The sequence below is a fragment of the Euleptes europaea genome, chromosome 20, assembly GCF_029931775.1.
Source record: "Euleptes europaea isolate rEulEur1 chromosome 20, rEulEur1.hap1, whole genome shotgun sequence".
Lineage (NCBI taxonomy): Eukaryota > Metazoa > Chordata > Lepidosauria > Squamata > Sphaerodactylidae > Euleptes > Euleptes europaea.
In genome coordinates, this window is record NC_079331.1 from 14,505,121 (window position 1) to 14,524,072 (window position 18,952).

Here is an 18,952-nt window from a genome sequence, read left to right on the forward strand (position 1 = left end):
GCGCAATCCCATCTAAACCCACTGAAATGAATGGGCTCAGACTGGAGTAACAATCCTTAGGGTGGCTCTGTTCACACCGCAACCCTATGCAGTTATTCCAGTCTAAGCCCACTGAAATGAATGGCTTAGACTTGGGTAACAATCCTTAGGGTGGCTCTGTTCACAGCACAACCCTATGCAGTTATTCCAGTCTAAGCCCACTGAAATGAATGGCTTAGACTTGGGTAACTCTCCTTAGGGTTGCTCTGTTCACAGCGCAACCCTATACAGTTATTCCAGTCTAAGCCCACTGAAATGAATGGGCTTAAGACTTGGGTAACTCTCCTTAGGATTGCTCTGTTCACAGCGCAACCCTATGTAGTTATTCCAGTCTAAGCTCACTGAAATGAATGGGCTCAGACTGGAGTAACTCTCCTTAGGGTGGCTCTGTTAATCACCCACTTTCATAGCGCAACCCTATGCAGTTGTCCCAGTCAAATTCAAATTTCTTTATTGGCATAGTACAATCTGCAGTATATAAAAGGATAAAAGTTAGAGTAAAATAAAATTAAAATAAATCATTCCTTAGTGTTGTGTTTCTACTTCCGACTAGACTCCCATCGGTTGACTACTATCAACCAAAAACGTGGCAAAAGTTTTGACATCTCAGGTTATTCCAGTCTAAACTCACTGAAATGAACGGGCTAAGACTGGAGTAACTCTCCCTAGGATTGCTCTGTTAATCGCCCACTTTCACAGCGCAATCCTATGCAGTTTTCCAGTCTAAACTCACTGAAATGAACGGGCTAAGACTGGAGTAACTCTCCCTAGGATTGCTCAGTTAATCGCCCACTTTCACAGCACAATCCTATGCAGTTACTCCAGTCTAAACTGACTGAAATGAATGGCCTTAGATTGGAGTAACTCTCTTTAGGATTGCACTGTTAATCGCCCCTTTCCTGTTTTTCCACCGAAGTTAGTTCCCAACCCGCTCAGATAAAAACATAGAGCTGGAAGAGAACGCAAGGCTCATCTAGTCCAACCCCCGCACAACGCCAGAAATTCACAACTCCCCCCACCCCACACACACACTCCAGAGTAGACAATTCTGAGACATGATGGACCAACGGTCTTGAGTCAGTATAAGGCAACTTTACATGTATAGGTTGGAAGGGGAACCATACATTAGCATGGGTGGGAGGGGAACCAAACTGATTACAACACTACACTTGCACACACACAAAAAGACATTTTATTTATACTTCAAAATGTACAGTATGAAATTTACAAGCTATGATTCAACTCACATAAAGCAACACAGCCTCAGGAACAAAAAAAACCCTACTCTAACATTCTGGCTCTTAAGCACCCAAATGAGTCGACCAACAGTTATACAATCGAATTCCGCAGTTCCTCCAGAGGCAGAATTTTTTTTAAGTTCCATTGGCCATTGTATCTTCCTCCATATCTTCTTCGGCTTCATCCGATGGACCTGCACAATAGAGTTAAATTGTTAGGGCTTCAATTCTGCCGACGGTTGATGTCCGTTCCCCAAGGTCAGTGCCTTCAGGAATAGCAAAGCCCTTCCCTCATTCTAAAAAAGCCATTTGTAAGGGATGATGTACTCATGTCAAAATCAGCATAGCTGACTGTTTGCACCAGGTGCACTTTCAAATCCTTAAACTGCATCTTTTGCAGGAATGCTGCTAGTCACAGAAGGCAAGAGGCAGTCAGTGCTTGGTTCATTTAGCATCTGATGAAGTGTGCTCTAGCTAGAGTTGCCAACCTCCAGGTACTCAACCAATTAACAGCAGTCACAAAAACGTGCCAAATTACTATATAGTATTGGTTCTTGTAGGTTATCCGGGCTGTGTGACCGTGGTCTTGGTATTTTCTTTCCTGACGTTTCGCCAGCAGCTGTGGCAGGCATCTTCAGAGGAGTAACACTGAAGGACAGTGTCTCTCAGTGTCAAGTGTGAACTCTTCCTACACACTTGACACTGAGAGACTCTGTCCTTCAGTGTTACCCCTCTGAAGATGCCTGCCACAGCTGCTGGCGAAACGTCAGGAAAGAAAATACCAAGACCACGGTCACACAGCCCGGATAACCTACAAGAACCAATGAACTCTGACCGTGAAAGCCTTCGACAATACTATATAGTAATTTGGCACGTTTTTGTGACTGCTGTTAACTGGTTGAACACACAGTTCAGCAGGCTAACCTGATTTTTGCAACCTCCAGGTACTAGCTGGAGATCTCCCGCTATTACAACTGATCTCCAGCCGATAGAGATCAGTTCCCCTGCAGAAAATGGCTGCTTTGGAAAGTGAACTCTATGGAGAAAAGATGACTGAGAGGTGATATGATAACTATCTTCAAGTACTTGAAGGGCTGTCATATAGAGAGGATGGTGCTGAGTTGTTTTCTGTTGCCCCAGGCCAGGCCAGAACCAACGGGTTGAAATTTTCTGGCTAAACATTAGGAAGAACTTTCTGACAGTTAGCATGGTTCCTCAGTGGAACAGGCTTTCTCATGAGGTGGTGGGCTCTCCTCCTTTGGAGGATTTTAAGCAGAGGCTAGAGGGCCATTCGACAGCAAGGCTGATTCTATGACCGTAGGCATATCATGAGAGAGGGCAGGAAGGTTTGCATCAGTGTTTGGCTCTTGTGGCCCTTTCTTGCATGCCCACGGTAGTGTCGATCACCACTTTAGAGTCAGGAAGCAATTTTCCTCCAGGCCAGATTGGCCAGAGATCCTGGAGGGTTCCACCCCCCATCTTCTACGAGTGGAGTATGGGTCACCGGGAGTGTGGGTGGGAGAGGTAGTTGTGAATTTCCTGCATTGTGTAGGGGGTTGGACTAGATGACCCTGGTCGTCCTTTCCAACTCTATGATTCTAAGGCTTCCTCTCAACGTCTGGTTTTTCCATAGAAGGAACTCATTGTACAAACGTGCATTCAACCATTCTGAAGCGGTGAAGCCCACACACGGGCCTCAGTGAGGACTAGGCCTTTATGACAACCTCACGCTGGAGAGGAACACACTTAATTGAGGTATTCTTCATGTTCTTTCCCCCATTCTTTGCCTTCTGCACCTGAAGTAGATGCTCGACCAATGCGTCACAGCCCCTCCCCAATGCACTGTTCACTGTTTAACAGGGAACTTTTTACCGAAAACATGCATGTGTACTCCACGTCTGTTATTTACGGGTTAAGCAACATTATTAAAAACAGCCATCTGCAACACAAGCTGCCCAGTCTCAAGTAACTTCTTGGGCCATAAGAGGTGCTCAGCATCTCACTGAAGAGCTGGATGCTGGTGCTCACCTGCTTTTCGGTCTCTGCCAGGTATCTGGCCAGCCTGCAGCAACCCCTTGAGCCGCTCCACTTCAGCCAGAGTTGTGGCGTTAGCGATGGCATTCTTGCAGAGAAGAGGAAAAAAACCCAGTTTCACTCAGTCAACGTTCACAAGAGACGAGAACGCACTACGCTTATTTTGCAGGGACATCCACAGCAAGTTTGCGAAAGGGCTTGCCTGCGCTCTGAACCAAAGCGCAAGGTTGCTTCAAGATTAGTGCAATCTCATGTCAGAAATGTTAGTTTTCGCATCTCTAGCCTTTTAGTATTTACTCCATATTTAACTGGTATCACTCACTAACACCCAATTTCCCTCTTTTAGGAACAGAGTTATAAAGCTCTAAAAGCATCTACGCTTAGCCTTTTGCTAAGAAAAAGTACGCAATCAGCAGCTGAGATGCACAACTTGCTGTCAACGTCCTGGCACACAGAAGTATATTTTAAATTGGTGCAAAGGGCCATCAAGTTGCAGCTAATTTATGGCAACCCCGTACAGTTTGCAAGGCAAGAGGTGAACTGAGGTGGTTTGCCATCGCCTGCCTCTGCATAGCAATCGTGGACTTCTGTGGGGATCTCCCATCCAAGTAGTGACCAGGGCCAACCAATATCAATATCAAAACCTTTATTGGCATAAAACCAGGGTCAACCTTGCTTAGGCTTCCGAAATCTAATGAGATCGGGCTAGCTTGGGCCATCTATGTCAGGGTAAGAGATGTTCAGAGGTGGTTTGCCATTGCCTGCCTCTGTGTAGTAACCTTGGACTTCCCTGGTGGTCTCACATCTGAGTACTAACCTGGGCTGACCCTCCATAAGCTTCTGAAATCTAATGAGATCGGGCTAGCCTGGGCCATCCAAGTCAGGGCAAGAGACGTTCAGAGCTGGTTTGCCATTGCCTTCCCTCTGCACAGTGACCCTGGACTTCCTCGGTAATCTTCCATCCAAGGACTAACCGGGCCAACCCTGCTTAGCTTCCAAGATCGGGCTAGCCAGGGCCATCCAGGCCAGGGCATCTTTTAACTGAATGGCAATTAAATGGCAACAATTTTCACCTCCAACCCAGTAGGTGAATACCTCACAGTTCCCCATCTTTATCTGAAAAGCTGGGTTTCCTGGTAAACCCCTTCATGGCATTACCTTGATGGCCTCAACATCTCCCGGCGAGGGTCCTGCTTTCTTTTTGTCCGTCGGCAAACCGGCACCTGGGTTGAAACTTTAGAGGGGAAAAGGTGCCTCGTTAGAACTCAAAAGGATCCTCGTCTGCTTCTCCAAGCTTCCAAAGAGAAGCTCTCCGGAAGCACCAATTTCCAATCAAGTGTAGTATCTTATCTTTGTTAACAAACTGATACAGGGGAAAGGAAGCCTCCTTCAGAAACACCAGCCTTCTTCGCTCCCCACCCCCACTACATTTCCTTAAGCCAAAAGGCAAATTGCAGATGGGATTTAATGCCGACGAACGGGTTGCATTTTATGATGCACCAGGGACACACCCAACTACTTCTGCAAAACGGTGACTAGTTTGCCGCTCAAATCTAGGAAGACTGGGGCTCATTGCGGGCAGCTAAGATTGCCTTTGGGCTGCCTGAGAGGCTCTCTCGATCAGCTGGCCACCCAAGTGCAGCGGCAGACAGAGTACGTGTTTCTGAAGACGGCTGCCCATTTTCAAAGCTGTTATCCGTGTCTTACGTTTTGGTTCTCCTGGCAATATCCTTTGCAAGCTGGGCACCCCGCTTGCCCTTGAACATTTTCTCTGCCTCCTGACGCTCCTACAGCGACACCACACACACAAAGTTAATGCAACGTCAACAGAGCTCTTCTCCCCCCTCCCCCATGGAAATAGCATAACAAGGTGGCAATTGTAGACAGAACGTTAAAAAGGACGCCCATGTCAAGATTAAGCCTTTGAGCTTGGGTGAGCTCCCCAATAGAACACAATAGACTTTTGTCTTCTGCTTCCTTTCAGGTGGAGAGGGAGTCTATGAAGAGAACTGTGTATTTACTTGTCTGATTGAGATTCAAGTCCAGCAGCACCCTAAGGACCAATAAGATTCCCAGGGTATAAGCTCTCGAGAGTCGAAGCTCCCTCCATCCATCTCTCGAAAGCTATACCCTGGAAATCTTGTGGGTCTTTACATAAGAACATAAGAAAGGCCATGCTGGATCAGACCAAGGCCCATCAAGACCAACAGTCTGTTCACACAGTGGCTAACCAGGTGCCTTTAGGAAGCCCACAGACAACTGCAGCAGTATTATCCTGCCTGTGTCCCACAGCACATAATATAACAGGCATACGCCTTTGATCCTGGAGAGAATAGGCATGCATCATGACTAGTATCCATTTTTACTAGTATCCATGAATAACCCTCTCCTCCATGAACATGTCCACTCCCCTCTTCAAGCCTTCCGAGTTGGCAGCCATCACCACATCCTGGGGCAGGGAGTTCCACAATTTAAACTACAGGCATCGCCATCTAGGATACCAGAGGGGCCAAGCACAGCCAGCCTGCCATGAATATGTGGTATGAGAAACTAAATCTAGCCCTTCTTGTCATGATCAGCTTCCCTTGCTACAGCCCAACAGATAATAAGGGCTGGATCCAAAGGTCACATTCTGGTGGAATAAAATGCTTCTCCCAGTGAAGGGGAACTTTCCTTCCCCCGCCCCACAAGCTCCCAGAAATGCTGCTCTTGGAGGACAGGAGACCCTCTGGAACAGTGGGGTGAGAGGGAATGGTGATCTGCAGTTGAAGGAATCAGCAAGAGAACTACTCTTCCCCACTTTCTATTGGCAGGAAATGACTGATGGACTGAAGCATTCCCATTGCTGCTGGTTTAACAAACACATGGCAGAATACAAGAATATGACAGAACGCCCCCAAATCTTCCAAAAGGAGCCTAACTTTGTCATTTGGGCAGACCTGCGTTGGCTGCAGGTCTCAGATGCACATTCTCCCTCCCACTTACTTGCAAGATCCAGAATACCAACAAACCCCCACAATCCCCAATGACACAACCCACCATGCGCAACCCACCCCTTCTGTTATACCGCAGTTAGCAATGGACAGAAAGGCCTCAATGGGACCAAACACACATTCAATGCTAAGCTTCTCAGACAAACAAATAGCGAGTGCCAACAGACTTACTTTTAATTTCACTTTCTGGAAGTCCAGCACTCTGACTTGCGGGGCCTTGTAGATGACATACAGCCTATAATGCTTCTTATTCGTTACAGGATTTCTCAAAATACTTAACAGAAGTAGGGAGAGAGGGTGAAAGGAGAGAAAGGTATTCACACATTTTAAAACCATGCACTGTTGAAGAAGAGCCTTTCATATAAAGGGTTACATCATATAACTATTCTCACACGTAGCTTTTGTTTATAATATGGCAGCATCCACTATTATATTAAAATCAATCCAGGTCTTTGATTCTCTTGGAATTCAAAGGTTATGCAAAGCTTACATTTATTTATTTTACAACAATTATACCTTTAGGCAGGCCCTTATCCAGCTGACCTCAACCTGTGTGTCTTGCAGGCTGATCTTGGACCAGTACTTCTCTCAAACTAACCAATTTTGCAGGGGGGGAGTGGGTAAAAGGGGCAGAACGATGTATTACCTGCCAAGCATAAGGTTATCTTTGCTTGCTTTTTGCCATCAAGTCACAGCTGACGTATGGCAATCCCATAGGGCTTTCAAAGCAAAAGGTGATTTGCCATTGCCTGCCTCCTTGTCACACTCCTGGCATTCCTTGGAGGTCTCCCATCCAAATACCAGCTAGATTCGAGGCGGAGAGTGTATGACTGGCCCACGGTCACCCAGCACGTTTCCGTGGCAGATTGGGGATTCGAACCTGGATTTCCCAGGTCCCAGTCTGACACTTCAACTACTACACCACACTGGCTCTTATAAGCTTACCTACCGACTCTAAATATTGCACTTGTATGTTTTTAAAGCACCGTGTTTGTGTCCAGCTTTACACTTAAAACAAACAAACATGAGGACTAGAAACCTTTAGGAAAATAAAGCATACGCTCTCGGAAGCGCAAGTCAGAAAAACGCTCCAGGCGCTGAATGTTGACAACCTCCAGTTACAAGGCAGACAGACTAAATTTGCGCACAAAAATGAAGGTGTGCCATACCTCAGGTAAGTCAGTGATTTAATTGTGGCCAAGGGATCAAGGTCGCCCTGAAAGAGAACAGAAAAGAAGTGGATTTCAAAACATGTATGTTGCAGTATAGTTCACAGGCAGCTCAGAAAGCTGCCATTAAACAAAACTGACTCCTTCAAGATCAGTTGATTACACAACTGAACAAAAAATCACTATGAAGAAGTGAGCTGCGGCTCACGAAAGCTCACACCCTGCCAGAAATTTTGTTAGTCTTTAAGGTGCTACTGGACTCTTGCTCTTTTCTACTGCCAAGAAATTACCAAGTTCACTTTGTAAAAAAGTTGTAAAGCTTTTTAACGATGTTAGGTAAGTTTTCTTCAAATGCGAATGATTCACTAACAGGTCTTCTCGGGCTTTTTGCCTGGAAACATTTTTTTAAAAAGAAGTCTGCTGCCAGTTAAGAGTTTCAGACATCACCAAAATTAGCATCATCTAGTGCAGGGGAATCGAACTCAATTGTTATGAGAGCCGGATATGACATAAATGTCATTTAGTCAGGGTGGGCCATGCCTCACCAGCCCAGATCGAGAATGGGGTGGGGGGTGGGGGTTGCCTTGGCTGGCTCGAGGGCTGGATAAGAGCTTTTGAGGGGCTGGATCCAGCCCACAGGCCTTACGTTTGACACCCCTGATCTAGTATTTCACCTCCAGCTGCATCCCCAAGTTCAGCAGCAGGCGGCAGAGAGAAGGAGTTCTTTTAAGATGCTAGGTTTCTCCAGCTGGCTTTGGTTGGGGATGAGGGCAGGATACAAAACCACAAAATAGATATAAATAAATAAACTGCTGGTGGAAAGCAAGCAGGCCTCGCTCCCCCTGCCTTCTCAGAGAAACACCTGCCAAACGCAACTTTCCAAAGGGAAGCTGCCACCCACAGCTTCCCTTTGGCTCAGGGAATATCTGGCCCAAGTGACAACATTTGGGCAGCCAACTAAATGGCAGGCCAACTCCGTCTGCTGCCAAGATGAGCGCTGTTCCTCTACAGAGATTGTGTGTGTGTGTGTGTGTGTGTGTGAAGTGCCGTCAAGTCGCTTCCGACTCATGGTGACCCTATGAATCAATGTCCTCCAAAATGTCCTCTCTTTGACAGCCTTGCTCAGATCTTGCAAATTGAGGGCCGTGGCTTCCTTTAGAGAGTCAATCCATCTCTTGTTGGGTCTTCCTCTTTTCCTGCTGCCTTCAACTTTGCCTAGCATTATTATCTTTTCCAGGGACCCTCGTCTTCTCATAATGTGACCAAAATATAATAGCCTCAGTTTAGTCATTTTAGCTTCTAGGGTCAGTTCAGGCTTGATTTGATCTATGACCCACTTGTTTTTTTGGCAGTCCACTGTACAGAGATTAATGGTATAAAAAATGGCATAAGCTAGCCCTGAAACACTAGAAGAATCTGAGTTTTGCATGCAGAGGAGTTAATAGTATCAAGCTAAGACTACTGGAATCTTGGCGGCGTAAACAAGCACAAGATTTCCCAGCTGCAACTGAAGGCACATAGCCAGTTGCTGTTTACAATCACAACACGCAAACACAAACTGAGCGGCCAGGGAAAAAGAAGTTCCCACCCATAGTTTTATTCTATTTTTTCCTCGAAAAATATAAACAGAATTCCAGGGGGGGGGGGTGTTTGCTAAAACTGCGGTCCTCCACGACCCTCTTCTGTGTAAACAAAAATACAATTAACAGCCTCAAGCGTGCCAGTAAGGATGCAAGGAGAGGAACCCCACCAGTCATAATGACAGGCGGTTTGGCAGAAAACGTCAGCTCCTTCAGCACCCAACCAACTTTTCATGGCACAGAATGTGGCCGTAAATGACAAAATAATTATTTTTTACCAATCAAAGAGGGGGCTTTATCAAGGAAAATATTTTTTCTCTGCAGAAATCATCCAGATTTATCATCATTTAGAACAATACATTCCAGGAACTTCTCAGACCGCCCACACTACTCCATTAGAATCATAGAGTTGGAAGGGACCACCAGGGTCATCTAGTCCAACCCCCTGCACAATGCAGGAAATTCACAACTACCTCCCCCCCACACCCCCAGTGACCCCTACTCCATGCCCAGAAGATGACAGAGATGCCCTCCCTCTCATCATCTGCCTAAGGTTGTAGAATCAGCATTGCTGATAGATGGCCATCTCGCCTCTGCTTTAAAAACTCCTGGGAAGGAGCAGTTACCACCTCCTGAGGAAGCCTGTTCCACTGAGGAACCGCTCTAACTGTTGGAAACTCTTTTGATTTAATTTCAACCCATTGGTTCTGCTCCGACCTTCTGGGGCAACAGAAAATAACTCGGCACCCTCTTCTATATGACAGCCCTTCAAGTATTGAAGATTATTTGACAATTTAATGATTTGCCATGCTTTTGGGTTACAGAACGTGGTGGGGGGAAGATATCTATATTGACTAAGGTTTTAATAAAATTTATGGAAATCTTGATGCTGGTAAGATTATGCTACACCGTGAAAGTTAAGAGCGTTGTACTTAAAATAAGCACGGAATTGCCCTTCTTTTCACCAAATCCATTTCCTCGCTCAGGCACGCGAAGGAACCAGTAGTGTCTGCAGACACGCAATCTTTAAAGCTCAAGATGTGTGCTACCGGGGACCTCAGACCAAGGGAAGGAGCAGCTGTGTTGCCAAATGTTTATGAGGGAAGAAAAAAACTGTTTACTCAAGAGGGAGAACAGCGATAGAACAGGCTGCAAAGCTGCAAATGATGATCTCAGCCATATGAATATTTTGGCACTCAACACTTAGCAAAATTCGGCCACCCCCAGACAATTTGCTTTATTGTTTATATCTCTGCACACGCAAATCCTAGTGAGCAGAGTAGTTGTTAGCAACCAAAGACGTTTCCCATTTAATACGGATTTTGCTACTTGTGAACACATGAAGCTGCCTTCTGCTGAATCAAACCCTTGGTCCGTCAAAGTCAGTATTGTCTACTCAGACCGGCGGCAGCTCTCCAGGGCCTCAGACAGAGGTCTTCCCCATCGCCTACCTGCCTAGTCCCTTTAACTGGCGATGCCGGGGATTGAACCTGGGACCTTCCGCATGCCAAGCAGATGCTCTACCACTGAGCCACAGCCCCCCCCTTGTGCTGGAGGGCCTGTGGTTTTTTTTAAGCATATTTGAGCCACTAGGACCTGAAATGTGCATTCACCACCATCCAAAGACTCGCACACAGCCCCCAAATCTTCTTGGCTTGCACAAGGCTGTGTCAAGGCTTCAGACGTGCTGACAGAATGCCCACATGGGAGGACAAGTTAACAGCGGCCCTCACACAACATGCCCAGAATCAAAACATGCCATCGCTCAAAAAGGATATCACAGGGAAAGTACAGAAGAGGACAACCATGGCAATTAAGGGGTTGAAGCACTTTTCCTACGAGGAATGGCTGGAGAGTCTGGTACCTGAGTCTAAGGAAAGCGATGTCTAAGGAAAGCGATAGCTAAGGGAGGGACTTATTGGAGAAACTACTTTGCCCTGTTCCCAGAGTTGAAAGAGGCTGGGAAAAGGCTTCTCTTTAGAGGGCCACTGCCAGTCACAGAATGCTGAGCAAGATCAGCCAACACGCTGAGTCACCATAAGGCACCTTGCTCGGTAAACTCAAATATGGAGGGGCTGTGGCTCAGTGGCATCAGCTTGGTATGCGGGTCACAGGTTCAATCCCCAGCATCTCCACTTGAGTGGACCAGGTAGCAGGTGATGTCAAAGATCTCTGCCTAGGACCCTGGAGAGCTGCTGCCAGCCTGAGTAGACAATACTGATCTTGATGGACCAAGGGTCTGATTCAGTAGAAGGCAGCTTCATGTGTTTAATATGCTAACACAGGCTGCGTGAGATCACAAGGGTGCGATGCCCAGTGGCATGCACCAACAGGCCAGCGGCACTCCAAAAACTGGCAAGAGCCACTGCTGGGTCAGAGAGAGGAGACCTCAAGAACAGCACGCTGCATGCTCAGGTTGGCGTGGCTCTTGCCAGCGCTGCTTCCTTGAGCACATGAAGCTGCCTTATACAGAATCAGACCCTTGGTCCATCAAAGTCAGTATTGTCTACTCAGACTGGCAGCGGCTCTCCAGGGTCTCAGGCAGAGGTCTTTCACATCACCTACCTGCCTAGTCCTTTTAACTGGCGATGCCAGGGATTGAACCTGGGACCTTCAGCATGCCAAGCAGATGCTCTAGCACTGAGCCATGGCCTATCCCTATGAAGCTGACTTATACAGAATCAGACCCTTGTTCCATCAAAGTCAGCATTGCCTACTCAGACTGGCAGCGGCTCTCCAGGGTCCAAGGCAGAGGTCTTTCACATCACCTGCCTGCCTAGTCCCTTGAACTGGAGATGCCGGAGATTGAACCTGGGACCTTCTGCATGCCGAGCAGATGCTCTACCACTGAGCCACAGCCCCTCTCCATGGCTCTCCAGGGTCTCAGGCAGAGTCTTTCACATCACCTCCTTGCCTAGTCCTTTTAACTGGAGATGCCGGGGATTGAACCTGGGACCTTTTGCGTGCCAAGCAGATGCTCAACCACTGAGCTACTGCCCTTCCTTTGCAGACCCTGCCTGCCACAAAAACAACCAAGAATTCAAACCTGTTTCCAGTCTCTCTCCAAAGGTGAAACCCCACAAATTCAACTTCATCACCTCCTTCACTTGAATTTGGCAGCACTGTAAAGTTGTGTGCCCTCCAAAGAAGCAGCTGCGGCTCTTAAGGTTGCTTGTCTCAGTTCCTTCAGACATGGGCACTCTGTTTCAACACTCTGTTAAAACTGTCTCCCTAGAGATTTAGGCAACTGGCACGGCATTGTTTCGTTCAACTTACCAACTCCATGATATTATTGTTGGTAAGAATGAGTTCCTTCAGATTTGGTAAAGACTGTTCAAGTCCCTCGCCTATTCGGCTGTAACAACAGAGGGGGGAAAGAAAACAAAAGGCAAAGGATTAATTGAAGAGGAGGCCATGTTATCTTGTTCCAAAAGTGGCAGCTTTTTCTTCAGCTGACAATTGCTTGATCCACAGCCTATAGCAGGGGTGGGGAACCTCTGGACCGCTGGCCGGATGCGGCCCGCAAGGCCATTTTGTCCGGCCCCTGGCCCGCCTGCCAAGGCCTGGAGCTCCATGGCCCACCTGCCGAGACCGGGAGCTAGCTATTGCTAGCCAGGCCCTTCTCCCGGCGCTTTGGGCTTTGCAGGGAGGCAGGAGAGCATGCTAAAAGCTGATTGGGTGACTGTGGGGGGCGTTTCCCCCAAGTCTCCCCGCTTCCTGTTCCTGGAGAGAAAGTTGTTGGGGGCACCCGAATCTCCTGCCGCTATCCCCGGCCTGCGCCCTGGCAGCGGCAGCGCATTTTAAAGTTGTTGGGGGCACCCGAATCTCCTGCCCCTCTCCCCCACTCTCATTGCCCTGCCGATGGCTGCGCTGCACCCTCCGCTGGCTCGGTGAGCTCCGACGCAGCTTTCCCCTCACTCTCCCCCGAGGCCAAGGTACGTGCGTGTGTGTGTGTGCAAAGGCAGGGGAAGCCACGGAGGTTTCTCCCCCATCGCTCCCAGCCACCCGTGCAGCTGGGGGCTGGCTGGCTTTTGTGTGTGTGTGTGTGTGCGCACGAAGCAGGGGGAAGCCGCGGAGGCTTCTCTTTGATTGCTCCCGGCTGCTCACGCGGCTGGGGGCTGGCTGGCTGGCTTGCATGTGTGTGTGTGTGTGCGCGCGAGCGCACACAAAGGCGGGGGAAGCCACGGAGGTTTCTGCCCCTTTGCTCCCAGCCACCCGTGCAGCTGGGGGATGGCTGGCTGGCTTTTGTGTGTCTGTGTGTGCGCGCGCGCACGAAGCAGGGGGAAGCCGCGGAGGCTTCTCTCTGATTGCTCCCGGCTGCTCACGCGGCTGGGGCTGGCTGGCTGGCTTGTGTTTGTGTGTGTGTGTGTGCGCGCAAAGGCGGGAGAAGCCGCAGAGGTTTCTCCCCCTTTGCTCCCAGCCACCCGTGTAGCTGGGGGATGGCTGGCTGGCTTGTGTGTATGCGCACGCGAAGCAGGGGGAAGCCACAGAAGCTTCTCACTGATCACTCCCCGCTCATGTGGTTGGGGGCTGGCTGGCTTGCGTGTGTGTGTGAGAGGGGGGAAGCTGGGAACCCCTCCCTTTCTCTCTCTCTCTCCCTCTCTTTTCTTCCTTTCCTTCCTTCTTTTCCTCCTTCCCCTTCCTTCTCTGCAGAGTTTCTCCAGGTGGTGGCTGGAGACCTGGCAAGCCTAGCGTGCCTGTATGTGTGTGAGGGGGGAAGCTGGGAACCCCTCCCTTTCTCTCTCTCTTTCTCTCCCTCTCTTTTCTTCCTTTCCTTCCTTCTTTCCCTCCTTCCCCTTCCTTCTCTGCATAGTTTCTCCAGGTGGTGGCTGGAGACCTGGCAAGCCTAGCGTGCCTGTATGTGTGTGAGGGGGGAAGCTGGGAACCCCTCCCTTTCTCTCTCTCTTTCTCTCCCTCTCTTATCTTCCTTTTCTTCCTTCTTTCCCTCCTTCCTCTTCCTTCTCTGCATAGTTTCTCCAGGTGGTGGCTGGAGACCTGGCAACCCTAGCGTGCCTGTATGTGTGTGAGGGGGGAAGCTGGGAACCCCTCCCTTTCTCTCTCTCTCCCTCTCTTTTCTTCCTTTCCTTCCTTCTTTCCCTCCTTCCCCTTCCTTCTCTGCATAGTTTCTCCAGGTGGTGGCTGGAGACCTGGCAACCCTAGCCTCTCCCCCCCCAATACCTACAACTGGTATGGCCCTCGAATGATGTTATAAATATGGAAATGGCCCTTGGCATGAAAAAGGTTCCCCACCCCTGGCCTATAGCATAACAGGCACCAAAAACAGGCCCCAGGTTGCTCGCCTCAGTTCTTTCAGACCTTGGCACTCTTTTTCAGGGCTGCTGAAACACTCACCTTAACCTGTTGTTGTTCATCAGCAACGTTTTCAGCCTTCTCAGCAGGGGAAACCCATCCAGCTTCCGAATCTCATTGTCAGAGAAGTCAATGGCATCGAACTGGTCCAGAGTTGCACCCAAGTTCTCAATCACTGGAATCTTATACCCTGGGAGAGCAGCGTGGGAGAAGGTGGGGGGAAAAGTTAGCTCCGATCAACGAAGGGAAAGCTGGCACATTGTAGTGGTTAGCATTGGACTAGGATCTGGGAGACGGAGGTTCAAATCCCACTCTGCTAAGGAAGCTTGTTGGGTAACCTAGGACCAGTCACACACCAGGCTGGTGTGAGGATAAAATGGAAAAGGGAGAGAATGATGTATAAAGGATGTTTGTTTTGCCATAGTCACATATTCAGTTAACTTGTTCATCCATTCAAATCTTGATATTTCTCTGTCTTCCATTTTGCTACATATATTATTCTTGCCGCTGTCACCATGAACTTGAATAATTTGCTGTTTTTTAATATTACTTGGTAAGATATTTAATAACATGCTTTTCGGATCCATGGTGAATTTGTTTTAGTATCTTTTGCATTTTCTTGCTTTCTTACACGTCCACCACATATAATATAAAGTTGCATCTGTGTTCTCGCATTTCCAACACTTCTCATTATACCCTTTTTTAGCTTTATACATAACAGATTGATTTCAGAATTAATATGAAATATTTTTTCTTTTAGAAAGTGAAAAAGGCTGCTTAAGACAAGGTTTTTCACGCTCAACGTATATCATGAAAAGGACTGCCCTTTTCAAATGGGAAAAGTGGGAAATTTGGGGGAACACTGAAAAAAACAACCCTCCTACAAATTACTCTCTCTTTTTGAGAGAAATGCTTTCTCTTACAAAGCATTTCACTCATTCCAAAAGGTACAGATGAGAAAAGTTAAAAATACACATGCTATGGTAGCCTAGGGTACAGAAGTCTGCAGGTCCTTCAAGAGTATTTACTATGCTTGCAGTTTCAAAGAAAAATATGGTATTCATACTTTTAAATTCCACAAACATACCAAACACCATATATTTAACATTTGCTAGCAAAGTTATACATTGTGCTTTTAAAAAGACGTTTAAGCCTTCCAGGAAACTTACACACACACATATAACATTTCTAGAAAGGCTTAAGCGTACACATATGTGTGTTTGTTTAAATTTCCTGGAAGGCTTAAATGTTGTTTAAAACGCACAATGTATAACTTAGTATACACAAACACAGTGCATTTTAAACAACGTTTACGCTTTACAGGAAATGATAAATATTAGCTAAGTTAGGAAATTTACATACACACACAGGAAACTTACATACACACACAGGAAATTTCCCGTGAGGCTCAAACGTATGTATATGTGCGTAAATTTCCTGTAAGGCTTAAATGTCTTTTAAAAAGCACAATGTATAACTTAGTATACACACACACAGTGCATTTAAACGATGTTTAAGCTTTACAGGATATTTTATATAAACTAGCTAAGTTAGGAAATTTACATACATGAACAGGAAACTAACAAACACACACAGGAAATTCCCTGTGACGCTAAACATACGTATATGTGTGTTTGTGTAAATTTCCTGTAAGGCTTAAACATCTTTTACAAAGCACAATGTATAACTTAGAACACACACACACACACACACACACACACACTGCATTTTAAACGACGCTTAAGCGTTACAGGAAGTTTTATATGCACTAGCTAAGTTACGCATTGTGCATTTTCTCCCCGCCCCACTTTTTATAATTGTTATTTGATTTTTTAGGGTACAGAAAAGAAAAAAAGGAGGGAATAAGGGAAGAGGGGAAAGTAAGCACATCGTTGTCCGTGCCCTTAATAAATTGCTTAGTTAAGAGCCAGCGTGGTGTAGTGGTTAAGAACGGTGGTTTGGAGCGGTGGAGTCTGATCTGGAGAGCCGGGTTTGATTCCCCACTCGGTGGAGGCTAATCTGGTGAACTGGATTTGTTCCTCCACTCCTACACATGAAGCCAGCTGTGTGACCATAGGCTAGTCACAGCTCTCTCAGCCTCACCTACCTCACAGGGTGCCTGCTGTAGGGAAGGTGATTGTAAGCCGGTTTGATTCTGCCTTAAGTGGTAGAGAAAGTCAGCATATAAAAGCCAGCTCTTCTTCTAGGCTTACCCCCAGTTATATCCCTTTATTCACATACAAACCTTTCATTAGTAAATACTAACTCATGTCATTTCAATTCTATTCCATTCTGGGTCACTTTTTAAGGAGGGTGGAGGGTCAAAAGGGTATTTTTGCTTTGTTGAAATTTATAACTTTGTATAATTATAACTGATACTCTTTTGTATTTTCTTTTTGTTTTTTATGATTACTGTATTCGTGTTTTATATTATAAAAACAAAAATACACTAAAAAATAATATTCTATTCTATTTCTCAACATTAAGCATTGTGCATTTTCCAAGGCGTTGAGCCATCATAGGAAAAGGTTGCATGTATTTCAACGCCCCCCCCATCCCAGTTTCCATTTTTTTTGGGGGGGGGGAACCCGCTTCCTTTTGTGGCTCCGAAATTGCACACCTCTAGGCCCCCAACCCCACCATTCAAGGGGCGAAAGTTCTCCCCCTTCTCGGCCGCCCACTGTTGACCCGCAGCCCCGGCTTGTTCATCCATTCATTCATTCGAATCTTGACAGTCACGCTTTAGAGCCCGCTCGAGGTCGACAAAACGCCAGGCGTGACCCTCGCGCGCCACCGTCGCCCAGTACCAACGGCCCTCATCCGTCCGTTCCCCCCCCCCACCGGCCTGCGGCCTACTAAGGCCCGGCCGCGAAGCCCCGCCGGCGCCTTCCTCACCGCGCAGGTCCAGCTCGCGGTCCCGCACGGCGTTGGTGTACTGCGCCGCCTGCTCGATCAGCTCCGCCGTCAGCTTCACCATCTTGCCGCACGCGCGACGCGGAACCTCCTCGCCGCCGGGAACGACGTCGGGGCAACCACGCATGCGCGCCGTCCCTCCCGCGCGGTTCAAAGAGCCGAGCGCCGAGACGCTGATCGAGGCAAAGGAAGGCGAGCGCCGGGGCATCGAGCGGCTGCCTTTGAAGGCTTCCCTGTCGCTATGCAGACGGCCTAAGGGGGCGGGGTTGAGAGGGGCGGGGTTGAGAAGGAAGCGTGAGCCGTGCAATTTATGCATGGGAGGTTTTGCCTTGGATTTGCCGCTCTTTAGATGCACTTTTTCCCCATCCATATTCTTAAAACTCAACAATGGCCATTTATGCATGGGAGGTTTTGCCTTGGATTTGCCACTCTTTAGATGCACTTTTTCCCCATCCATATTCTTAAAACTCAACAATGGCCATTTATGCATGGGAGGTTTTGCCACTCTTTAGATGCACTTTTTCCCCATCCATATTCTCAAAATTCAACAATGGCCATTTATGCCTGGGAGGTTTTGCCTTGGATTTGCCGCTCTTTCGATGCACTTTTCCCCCATCCATATTCTTAAAACTCAACAATGGCCATTTATGCATGGGAGGTTTTGCCTTGGATTTGCCATTCTTTTGATGCACTTTTTCCCCATCCATATTCTCAAAATTCAACAATGGCCATTTATGCCTGGGAGGTTTTGCCTTGGATTTGCTGCTCTTTCGATGCACTTTCCCCCCATCAATATTCTCAAAACTCAACAATGGCCATTTATGCACGGGAGGTTTTGCCTTGGAATTGCCACTCTTTAGATGCACATTTCACCCATCTAAATTCTCCAAACTCAACAATGGCCATTTATGCCTGGGAGGTTTTGCCTTGGATTTGCCACTCTTTAGATGCACATTTCACCCATCTGAATTCTCAAAACTCAACAATGGCCATTTATGCCTGGGAGGTTTTGCCTTGGATTTGCCACTCTTTAGATGCACATTTCACCCATCTGAATTCTCAAAACTCAACAATGGCCATTTATGCCTGGGAGGTTTTGCCTTGGATTTGCCACTCTTTGGATGCACTTTCCCCCCATCCATATTCTCAAAACTCAACAATGGTCATTTATGCATGGGAGGTTTTGCCTTGGATTTGCCGCTCTCTAGATGCACATTTCGCCCATCTGAATTCTCAAAACTCTGCATGGGGGCTTATTGTTTTGAGAATTTGGATGGTGGAAAATGTGCATCTAAAGAGCGGCAAATCCAAGGCAAAACCTCCCCTGCATAATTGGCCAATAAGTCCCCATGCAGAGTTTTGAGACTTCGGATGGGGAGAACGTGCATCGAAAGAGTGGCAAATCCAAGGCAAAACCTCCCATGCATAAATGGCAAAATGCCATTTTTGTGTGTCTTTCGAGAGGAACAAAATTCCATTGCGACTAAATTTGCTGTGGAGTAGAGAACGTTTTTTCATTTTCAAATATTTGCATCTTATGTTAGGGATAATTAGGGTAGCCAGCAGACGTGGTGGGGAAAAAATGGGATGTTATTTACCTGCATGTCATAGACTCATATAGAGTTTGAAGGGAGTACCAGGGTCATCTAGTCCAACCCCCTGCACAATGCAGGACT

General features: G+C 47.3%; 1 protein-coding gene across 1 annotated transcript; it reads right to left on the reverse strand.

Annotated features, from left to right (window-relative positions):
• Positions 1 to 1,412: 1,412 nt before the first annotated feature.
• SNRPA1 (small nuclear ribonucleoprotein polypeptide A') lies at positions 1,413 to 17,348 on the reverse strand. Its single transcript, XM_056865656.1, has 9 exons — positions 17,259 to 17,348; positions 14,406 to 14,553; positions 12,330 to 12,408; positions 7,474 to 7,520; positions 6,476 to 6,578; positions 5,019 to 5,098; positions 4,470 to 4,545; positions 3,306 to 3,399; positions 1,413 to 1,471 (listed from the first exon to the last, which is right to left on the reverse strand). The coding sequence occupies exons 1-9, from the start codon at positions 17,338 to 17,340 to the stop codon at positions 1,413 to 1,415; spliced, it is 768 nt and encodes a 255-aa protein (XP_056721634.1). The 5' UTR covers positions 17,341 to 17,348.
• Positions 17,349 to 18,952: the final 1,604 nt, after the last annotated feature.